An 11,457-nucleotide genomic window follows, 5' to 3' on the forward strand; every position below is an offset into this window, starting at 1 on the left:
CCAAAATTGGACTTTCCGAATGGACCACCTAAGACGCAGCCGCGGTCAACATTTAAATGAAATTATCTTCAAAAAGTAAATGTCATGAACCAATCTAACGTTTCAAATAAAGAACCGATGAGATTTTGCAAATTTTATGCGTTTTTTTTTTTAAAAAAGTTATCAAGCTCTTAAAAAATCACCCGATATAAAGATAAGAAAGAATTGAATACAGAAAAGTTTAATAAAACATTAGGTTAGACTAGAGCTTTACCACTATATTAGAATTGATAAGCCGACTTGGCATGAACTGCAAGAGGAAACAAGTAAGGAAGGGCAAAGTTCGGGTGTCACCGAACTTTTTATACTCTCGCATCAAATACCGTATTTGTGTAAAGCTATCATCATTGGTTCTTAATGTATATATTATACAAAGAAGGCATCAGATGGAGTTCAAAATAGCGTTATATTGGATGAAGGCGTGGTTGTGAACCGATTTCACCTATATTTCGAACATGTCATCAGGGTATTAAGAAACTATTTTTACCGAATTTCATTGAAATCGGTAGAGTACTTCCTGAGATATGGTTTTTGGTCCATAAGTGGGCGTGACCCATTTTCAATTTTTAAAGAAAGCCTAGGTGCAGCTTCTTTCTGATATTTTTTCCGTAAAATTTAGTGTTTCTGACGTTTTTTGTTAGTCGGTTAACGCACTTTTAGTGATTTTCAACATAACCTTTGTATGGGAGGTGCGCGTGTTTATTATCCGATTTCTTCCATTTTTGAACTGTATATGGAGATGCCTGAATGAAACAACTCTGTAGAGTTTGGTTAACATAACTAGAGTAGTTTCCGAGATATGTACAAAAAACTTAATAAGGGGCGGGGCCACTACCACATTTCCAAAAAAATTACGTCCAAATATGCCCCTCCTTTGTGCCAAATTTCATTTTAATATCTTTATTTATGGCTTAGTTATGACACTTTATAGATTTTCGCCATTTTGTGGGCGTGGCAGTCTGCCGATTTTGCCCATCTTCGAACTTAACCTTYYTATGGAGCCAGGAAATACGTGTACCAAGTTTCATCATTATATCTCAATTTTTACTCAAGTCACAGCTTGCACGGAGGGACGGATGGACAGACAGACGGACGGACAGACGGACAGACAGACATCCGGATTTCAACTCTACTCGTCACCCTGATCATTTTGGTATATATAACCCTATATCTGACTCTTTTAGTTTTAGGACTTACGAACAACCGTTATGTGAACAAAACTATAATACTCTCTTTAGCAACTTTGTTGCGAGAGTATAAAAAGAAGAGAACTGAAAAGTCTACTTGATATTAGGTAATGGTATTTTTATGGAAATTTCAATTGTTCATAAAAATTTTTTGATGACTCCTGCCCAGCTCTTGACCGTTGCTACTATGCCGGTCTCTTTCGATCAATTCAGCGATTTTATCGCAATTTTCGACGACAGGCCTTCCGGAGCTGAGCGCAACTTCGACCACCTCTACACCAGAACGAAAACGTTGAAATCATCGTTGTGTGGTGGAAATGGAAACTGTATCGGGTCCATAAACTGCACAAATTTTTTTGGCGGCTTGAGATGCATTTTTGCCTTTATCATAGTAGTACTGTAAAATATGCCGTATTTTCTTTTTATTTTGCTCCATGTTTGCGACGCTATAACTCACGAACGACAGTCAATCAAGCACGTGTTAGCGCGTGAAATGAGCTTTCCTAAAAGGTATAGCATGACCCGACGCGACGAATAAAACTAGAACCATGCGCTCTCAGTGCCAACTAGCGAAAACCACAAAAAGAAAAAAAGAAAATGAACAGAAATAACTAGAGAATATATTTTTTATGAAAACAAAGCTTCATGCAATCAATGCTTTACACAATCTTTGGCAACTCCTTCTGAATACAATCGAACCAGAGATACAAGAATGCTCTGTTTGCGCTCCATCATACTTCGAACATGTTCGATCAAACACATGCGAACCGTTTGTTCGCTTACTCCATCACTTCATACCGATTGTTGCTGTTGACCACAAACTCGGCTTAGTGCAGCAAACAGTATAAGCCGAAACATTGACGAGTTAACAACGCTGAACGGTTGAAATGGTGTTGGTTATTGTTGAAACTAAAGAGTGTTGTACACAACTAACAAAACCAACAATTATTGGTAGCAATGAAAACAAATCAATTGTAAACTAGACGTGATGAATGTGCCAACAACAATGGGCAATAGTGCCTACGCAGTGTTCGAWAAAAAAATTAATAAAATGAAATAAATAAATCCTAAAAACAAAAAAAAAGTGTGAATGCTATTAGCGTTAAGTTTTGTGGTTCAATGATGCTTGGTTTCTATTATTGATTACCTTTAAGCCGAACCAAATTTCAAACCGTCTCATTGGGTTTTATAAAATTGTGAAAATATTGAAATAAACGTATTACTTGTTTATTGTGTTGAAAGTGATAAGCAAAAATATTACGACTCTACGACAAAGAAAAAAAATCAGCCAATACGAAAACGAAATCGATAAAAAATAACATAGAAAAGCGAAATAGTGTACGAAGTGTATTTGAATGCGGCGCCGCGCACGCGCATGCCAAAGTGCAAAGTGTAATTGCCATACAATGAAAATAATCAATTAATTGCAACACTTTGCGAAACGAGAAAATAAATATGTAAATTACCTTCGCCAGTTAATGAGTATCAAAGTGCAAGAAACTAGTGCAAAGCAATAAAAATGCCACACAACAAATTGCAGCGCAAGCCATCCTGCGAGACGCTCGCCAGCATGGCATTGGATAGCACGCTGGACTCGCGCATGTCCAGCGCCGAAATACCGCAAATGGAATTGCTCAAGGTGAACTATGTACAACAGTGCAAGGAAGTGCGCATGCCGCGGCCCACCGCTGCAACGGCGCAACAAAAGCGTCACGCGCTTATGGCTGTAGGTGTCAAATATCCAGGCTACAAGGAGGCTATTGACAGTAGTCACAGTCAGTTCGTTGGCGCCAAAGCTAACACAAACCATCAAAGTAAAACAAATGTGGGCGCGCTCAATGCACCGCAACGCGCCACACCGCTTAAGAGCAAAATGTCAGAGCGCGCCAAGCAACCAATGCCGCCGCCCACCATTGAGTCATGGCAGTTTTTGCAGCATCAAATGCCACAAGCAAAAGCTCAACATGCGCAACAACAAAAGCTGGCGTGCACTGCCACTGCTCCGAAATTGCACACACAGCAAGCGCCAACACATGCCACTACTAGCGTGAACAAAGCTGCGCACTCTGTTGACGATCAAGATTACGTGGATGTACAGTCGTGTTGCAACTCCTCCTGTGAATCTGCCACGCTGTCTTCAACTTCCTCAGATGAAGATTTAGATGATGGCGCCTCTACGGTATATCCTGATTGCGAGAAATCGCACAGTTGGAATTATCGGGCGCGCATCTCCACTTGTGATATACGCCGCGATATTGCGCGCGCTGGTATTAAGTCGCGCGCCGATCGCATAGCGCGTATTGAAAAAACGGATTGCGAGCCTCAACAACAGCAAAACGCAACTGTGAATGTAGTTGCTGGTGAAAAACACGCTACAGCGGCCACCGCTTCACAGCAGTCCGGCGGCAAGCCAATACCGGCAGCTGTAACGCAAATTAATCGTCTCTTCGAGCAAGCTAAACGACCGGAACAGCGGCGTTCAACAAAACAGCACCGCGCGCCAGCACCGCCGCAATCAAGTAATGCAACGCAAACCACTACAGTGGCACAACCATTACGCGCGGCGCCAACGCCTATAAAGGAACCCAATATGCGCATGCGCGCGCGCGATATGTTGCCGCGCATTGACGAGCGTGTGAATCGTTTAAGTAACTCAAGCGCGCCTGGTGACTGCTATGATTGCATGCTGGAAAGTAACAACAACGCAAGTGAAGATCATAAAGCGCACGTTACCGCTGATGCAGTGCGTCTACCGCGCTCATCACCTGAACAACGGCAACAAGTGTCGCGCATACCGAAGCCCATTAGTGAAGCGCTACAGCAACAACCACAACAGCAACTAGCACAAAAACAACAAACGCAGGAGCAACAAACACAAAAACAACAAATACAACCACAACCACAACAGCAACAAACACAACAACAACGACTCTCCACCAGCTCCGCGCTACTTTACAATGAGGCAAATGAGCAACTGCAACGGCGCATACGCCAAATGTTCGATCATGAGCAGGCGCGCACACATCAGCTGCAGCGACAGGTTACCGACGAGTTTCGCATGCACTGCGCGGGTGAGAAAATCAAACTGCGCGCCAGTAAATCGCACGCATTGGAAGCGACAGATAAACCTGAACGCGATAATATGCATAAGTCCGATAGTTGCGATGAGCTTGATAAAATCGATAAGCACCTGTCCAAGCAGACGCGCCAGCATGTTGCGACAAATTTTCAAAAGATCAAAATGGAGCGCGTGCATATACGCAAGAAACGCCAGCCGCTGCTGATAATTAATCAGCTCAATGAGTCAAAAGCTGATAATAATGACAGAACTTTGGAGGAAAGCGCGCACGAAATACGTGAAACGAAATGCAACGCGTTACACAAGCCAACGAAGGAGGCAGCTGCGAAGCCTACGCACGACGCCAGCCGACGCACATGTGGCTACAAGAACTGCACCTTCACCAACTGCCCCATGTCGGCGGTGGCGAGTAAGACAGCTGGCGGCAGCAGCAGCACGAGCACGCCACAGCAATCCGATGAGGAGTTGAATACGCGCAAGCGCCTATCGCTCGAAAGCTGCTGCTCTGACTCTGGCGTCTCCTCATCCACCGATATTAAGGAGCGCAAAACAATAGAGAACAACATGAAGAATATTGAGAAATGCGCGGACTGTGTGAAAATACTGCTGCACCAAACTGGCGCTGACACAACAGTAATGCAACACAAGCTGCACCTAACCACCACTGTGCCAGTGCCAAAACTGAAAGAACTGGATGGTGACTTACAGAAGGAGGGGCAAATTAAGATACGCGTCGGCAAAGCGCCCGGTGGCGATCCAAACGATTTGCAAAATTTCGCAAAAAAAAATTTAACGAAGGCCACGACGGATGAGCTATTAACCGCGGCCGTGGCGAAAAACAACATGTGCAACAAAGTGGGCGCCGCTGATAAGTTGTCTAACCGGACTGTGGCCGCAAGCGCCAGCCATGCCGCCAACCACACCAAACAGTGCAACATCGAAAATGACCTCAAAATCAACGAACAGCGCATTTACAATAACACGAGTTGCTGCAGCAGCAGCAACAACAATAGCAATCACAGTTGTGGTGGCAACAAACTGAACGGTAGTGAACGCAAACCGTTATGTGCTACAACAATAAAAATCGATGATACTTGGTTGCACGAGCAACAAAATACCTGCGATTTGGACTCGTTAATGGTGCCGCCATCGCCACCGCTGCGCGTCTCATCAAAGGCGGCCAGCGCGCGTCAACAGCATGCAAGTAACAACGGTAAACACAGCGCTATCGGTGACAACGATAAACATAGTGTAAAGATTTTCGTGCGCAGTTCCACTAACAGTGGCGGCGTGGGCGTCAATCCAGCGCGCGCCTCATCCATATCGATGTGCTCATACACTTCGCAAACCTCGGGATGCTCGCTGAATTCAGAAGCCTCCGCACTCACTAGCGCCAGCAAGGCGTCAACATCTGGCAGCTCCTACACAACAATTTCGAGTAGCGCTTCGAGTAGTGAGGGCAAATGTAATTGTCGCCACGCGAACCGTAATGCCAACGCGGTGGCAAAAAATCAGTTAGATGAGCGAGCAGATGAATCCGAGGATACCGACTACTATTGCAGTTTAGAGCACATGCGCAAAGCGGGTATTTTTTACAATCATATCTCAGGCGCTACTAAGAGTAGCCGCGGCACACAGAGCGATACGCTGCGTGCATGCGTCTTCTCACCGACGCCCTCAATGGGCACCTTCAGTGAGGTTAGCTGCGTTGCGTGCGGCGATGAGCGCGAACAGCAAGCAACAAACCGTCAAAGCATTGGCAGCAACGGTCCCATTGACGGCGTCTTCTGGAATAACACATATTTCCAGCAAGACGCTGATGTAACTTTAGAGGGGGCTGGGAATGCAGCACACAAAAAGAGCAAATTAGGAGGCAGCGCGCCAGTTGAACACAGCGAACCGAGTAGCGATGACAACGAGCATTGTTGCTGCAGTCTCACTAGTTGTGATGATGACAATTGTTCTTACTATGAGTGCGGTGGTGGTGCGCAAACGGATGATGATCATTGCGTGTCACGCATCGAAGTGCACGCCAGCGTGCATACGCCGAGTGGCGATAGTGAAAGTAATAATGATGATTGCAAAGCGGCAGCCGGCAATAAAAGTAAAAGCGTTGTGGCTACTAATGACTTTTGTAATTGTGACGCGCGTCATTACTGCGCGGAAAAAAGTGGTGCAAAAGATAAATATGCGCTCGAGGTGGAGCGACAGCATGCGCGGGAGCGTGAGCGCTACGCTGCGCGCCAGCAGCAACAGCAGGAACAGCAGTGGCTGCGGCAGCGCATGCGTGAACGCGAGCGACAAATGCAATTCATACGAAACAGCAGTGCTGAGGAGATTCTGATACGCAATAAAAAGCTCTTGAGGAAGGTAAGTGTTTTGGTGCGAAAACCGCTGGTGATTTTTCAAACGCTTTCGATTGATTTGGTGGAAAATATATTTTTAAATGCTGCTTTCGATTGATTTGCACAAAGAATATACTTTTAAATGATGCTTTATGGTATCAGAAGCTGTTAAGTAGTTGTTTCTAAGTTCATTGTTAAACCTAGAAAAAAATGTATGCCGCAGTTCAAGCCAAGTAACTTCGTCATCACCACTTTGCCGCAACTTGCGAACAAGTTCTAGTTCTCCCATATCATTTACCTTCCTTTGCATGTGTACCCACAGTTGGCACTCCGTTATTTCCATAAATTCTTGACTGCAATTAACACCAACAACTATTAACATACACACCAGCTGCTTGCCGCAAAGCAAATAATTAGCCGTCATTTTCAGCCAACGGGCACTCAAAGCGCAGACTCGTTAAACTATTTATCACCTTGAGATATGCAAATCAACCTGCACATTCGAGCCAGTTTTACTACTTTTACTAAATGCGAATCTTTTTTCCGATTAATTGTACTTGGTTGCGTGTTTTTTTTTAAGACAAATTCATGAGCGAAGGAGTTTTGGATGCCGCACCACGCGACTTTTAGATAATATTTTTCAACAGGTCTGCATAACGTCATTGAAATGTCTTCAAATGTGGATGCTTACCAACGCACAGGGTGCGCCAATAAGCATAGCGTTTACAGCCAGTGAATTGCGTCATGACCAAAACGTTTGTAAATTCTGCACCGACAAAGAATTGAAGGCTTCTTTGTGTTTAGAAAACTTTCTTCAAGTGTCGCTTATGAAGTCAAGCGTTGATTAAAAGAACAGTCTATATCAATCTTAGTTCAGATCAACTTTGAGGTTAGATTGGGAATATTTTTCGTAAAATGAACAAATGTATACACACATAAAATATATAAATGGAGGGAATGGAGGGGGTTCTAAACTTCTTACTAATTKTTAAAATTATTTTCCGCCGTTTTTTACTGACATTTTTAGAAAGTAGAAATATCGATTTTTAATAATAATATTATATTATTTTCTTAGCGATCGATTAAAAAAAATTAACGATTAAAAAAACAGTGATGAAAGTAAAAAAAAAACACAATATTTAAACATTCACAAAGTAAACTTAATAAAATAGTCAAGCAGACTTGCCTAATACCATAAAACCAATTTTTTTTTTTAACAATTTAAATCACTAAATTCAAGCAAGAATATGAGTTCTTCTTTTTCTAACATTGTCCTTACTTTAATAAAGATTAAGATGCGTCACACTCTTTTCCATTTTTCGAATTAATAAATTATTGGCATATACCATAAACTGATATAATAAAATGTCGGTCGAATAGCAAGCGATTATACCACTTTAAAGTGGTAAAAATGTTGTTGCTTTAATAAGCACATTTCGGGTCTAAAAGTATAGCTTTCTTAACCTTGAGGATTTGTCACTGTCTTCTTCACTTCTTGAACCAATTAATTATACCTAGAAAACACATAAATTGGTATAATAAAACAAACTGTGAATAGAAAGCGATTATACCACTTTAATGCTGCAAAAACAAGAACTCGTCTATTGAAGGACCTTTTTTTTGCTGTCACATATAATTTGTTTTCAAGAGAGCTGAAACTGAGCTTGCAAATCAGTTGCGCATCGATCAGCTATGACGACAATAATAGAAATATGATGATGATATAATGGATGAAAAAGTATAGTAAATATATTTATAAAATAAATATACATATGATGGTTCTTAAGTTTTCTAGAGAAAGCATAAATATTATACCCAATAACTGTTTTCAGTAAGGCGTACATTATTTTGGAAGCTCAACTGTGTCCTTGGTTCTAAAAATCGAAAATTGTTTGAGTTTGATTATTTTACATTTAAGCGACCTCATCATCATGCTTTATTTTTCTGATCGAACTCCCGTCTGGAGTTCTCCTACTATTGCTATCAACTCTAACTTTACGGGATCTTATGGCTCTAATTATATTCGTCGCATCAGGTCATGCTATACCTTTTTGGAAACCACATTTCACGCGCTAACACGTGTTTGATGGATTGTCGTTTCTTTCAAGTCGTTCGTGACTTAAGGAAGGCCTGTCGTCGAAAATTGCGATAAAATCGCTGAATTGGCCGAAAGAGGCCGGCATAGTAGCAACCGTAGCACCGGTCAAGAGCTGGGCATGAGTCATCAAAAAAAGTTTTATGAACAATTGAAAATTCAATAAAAATACCGCATGACTTTTTTGACAACCTATTATAACTTTATGAAACGTCTACTTTGCATACTTTCTTAAATAGTATTTCATATATTAATTTCCTGATTGAACGTACCTGCAGCATTCATCTAATGTATGTAAGTACCACAGTTTTGCAATCGACTCTGATGATAACTGATCTTATGAGCACTTCGACTGGGTAGAAACTCAGACGGAGGTCTGTTATTGAACTCTATAATTCGCATATTCGCAAAAGATTTTTCATGCATTAATTTTGTGGTCGAACACTCACTGCACTGACTTTTATACAATAGATCGAGATCGAGATCGCTTTTGAGATCAAATTTTTACCTATTGAATCTTATGATTAGTCCTTTGCTTGTTATGTAAGGAACGTCTTTTCCGCATAATTCCACAACTGCCGGAACAAGATTTTCAAAACAACAATCAACAAAACTGCCATTTCGACATTTAGGCAAAATATGTATTCTGTATACTTATTTGTATGTAGTTTTTGAAGTTTTGAAGTTTGTCTGAAGGTGTGCGCTCTGTAGTCTTTAAGTCTTGACTTCCCAAATGCGGGACAGTCAAGGCGGAAGTGTTGAGTTGTTTCCACCATACAGCTCTGCAGATGGCGTCTGGTAAGATTTCGAGTCTTACAGCATGAATGCGGATAAGGCAATGGGCTGTTAAGAGCCCCACAACTACATAAAATCAGCACAATATAAATTTTAAGTTTTAGCAAAGTATTGCTGAAGAATTTTACATTTATTTTAATAGAGTTGTCACTTGCCATGAAACTAATTATTATTTCTTATCGATTTAAATTTATATCGCACGACGTCTACCGGAACTAACTATTATACGCAGCGCTTACATATATAACAAGTGCTATCAAAAGTATTAAAATGTATAGTAAATCCCAAGTAAAAAAATGTGTGCTCTGTGACTTAAATAATTGAGCCAAAATTAAATGAAGCAAAACGGCTATACAATTTTACGCAACATGGCATAAATAAACAAATAATATATATGGTGATGGTAGTACTTACTATTTTGAACAGTTGAGAAACAAATTTAAAAAATATATGCAAAATTACATAAGATAAAAACCATCTAAATTCGTATGCAACAGATAAGCATCACTTTCCAAACAAATAGGGGAAAGTTGAACTTATAAAATATTAAACAACAATAGAGTAAAGAAGTAAAAGTACGTAAGTTCAATTACGGCAATAAAACAAATGAAGTACAGCAGAGGCTTAAGCAGTTTCGGATGGTGCAGGAAAAAAATTGAACCGGAAATCAGCAAAATTCAAATTTAGTATGCGCTGAATAAAAACTGCCGAATTTAAAGTATAACGAAAGCGAATGTGATTAGTGTGCAAAATTACCAATGCTTAAGTAAATAAATAAAAATAAAATAAATTAAAAATAAAAATGAAAAAGCGAATATATTTATATAAACACATAATGCGTAAGAAATAAGAAACACGACGCCGCTAAAAATATAAAAAGTTTTGCCAAAATTAAAAAAAAAACTCTTGACTCGCATTACGCTACCTTCCACGTTTCGGGAAGTCTGCAAAAAATGCTAATCGCGTGCTTATAAATTTTTGCCCCTGCATACAAGTCGGTTATGTGTTTTATAGCCATTTGCGTATTTTTATGCTTAACTAGTTTACAACTGTGTTGCTTTCACGAATCGCAAGCGCATCAACGCCTTGCTGTCTGACGGCCTGACAAATAAGTCAGTTGGATTAAGTGGCAGTGTTATTGCTGTGCGCTATGCATGAAAAATATAATGACGCGCATGGCTTATGAAATCTGTGAAATCTCTAAGGAAAGACTGAAAAGGCGGGTGGTAGCATTTTTTTCTCTTTTTTTCCTACATAAGTTTGATTTGTTGTTACTAAAGCGAGATAAAAAACTTATCAATATACCAATTGTTAATTAATATTAATTTAAATAATCATAAATCAAAACTATGAACCTTTGGCTCAGCAAGAGTGATTAAAACAAGAAAAAACGTTAACTTCGGTTGCACCGAAGCTAAATACCCTTCCCAGGTGCATTTATGTTAGTAACTATATGTTCAGTTTGTATGGAAGCTATATGCTATAGCTCGATTGGAACGATTTCTTCGGAGATTACATTGTTGCCTTAGAAAATGATCTATACCAAATTTCSTGAATATGTCTTGTCAAATGTGAAAGTTTTCCATAAAAGAACTTGATTCCGATCGTTCAGTTTATATGGCAGCTATATGTTATAGTGGTCCGATATCGGCAGTTCCGGCAAATGAGTAGCTTCTTGAAGAGAAAATGGTGTTTGCAAAATTTCAAAACGATATCTTAAAAGCTGAGGGACTAGTTCGTATATATACAGACAGACGGACAGACGGACAGACAGACAGACGGGCAGACGGGCATGGCTAAATCGAATCAGCTCAACATACTGATCATTTATATATATACTTTATAGGGTCTCCGACGCTTTCTTCTGGGTGTTACAAACTTCGTGACAAAATTAATATACCCTGTTCAGGGTATAAA

At 40.5% G+C, this 11,457-nt stretch overlaps 1 protein-coding gene across 2 annotated transcripts in view; it reads left to right on the top strand.

The window, feature by feature from the left end:
- Positions 1 to 2,090: 2,090 nt before the first annotated feature.
- Positions 2,091 to 11,457, top strand: part of LOC108969329 — a 39,445-nt gene continuing 30,078 nt past the window's right edge. For both annotated transcript variants that reach the window (XM_018933972.1, XM_018933973.1), the window contains exon 1: positions 2,091 to 6,675. In XM_018933972.1, coding sequence (XP_018789517.1) covers positions 2,746 to 6,675 — 3,930 coding nt within the window. In that variant the 5' untranslated portion in view covers positions 2,091 to 2,745. The remainder of the gene's footprint in view (positions 6,676 to 11,457) is intronic.

This window comes from Bactrocera latifrons, unplaced genomic scaffold (assembly GCF_001853355.1).
Source record: "Bactrocera latifrons isolate USDA-ARS-PBARC rearing strain unplaced genomic scaffold, ASM185335v1 scaffold_249, whole genome shotgun sequence".
NCBI lineage: Eukaryota > Metazoa > Arthropoda > Insecta > Diptera > Tephritidae > Bactrocera > Bactrocera latifrons.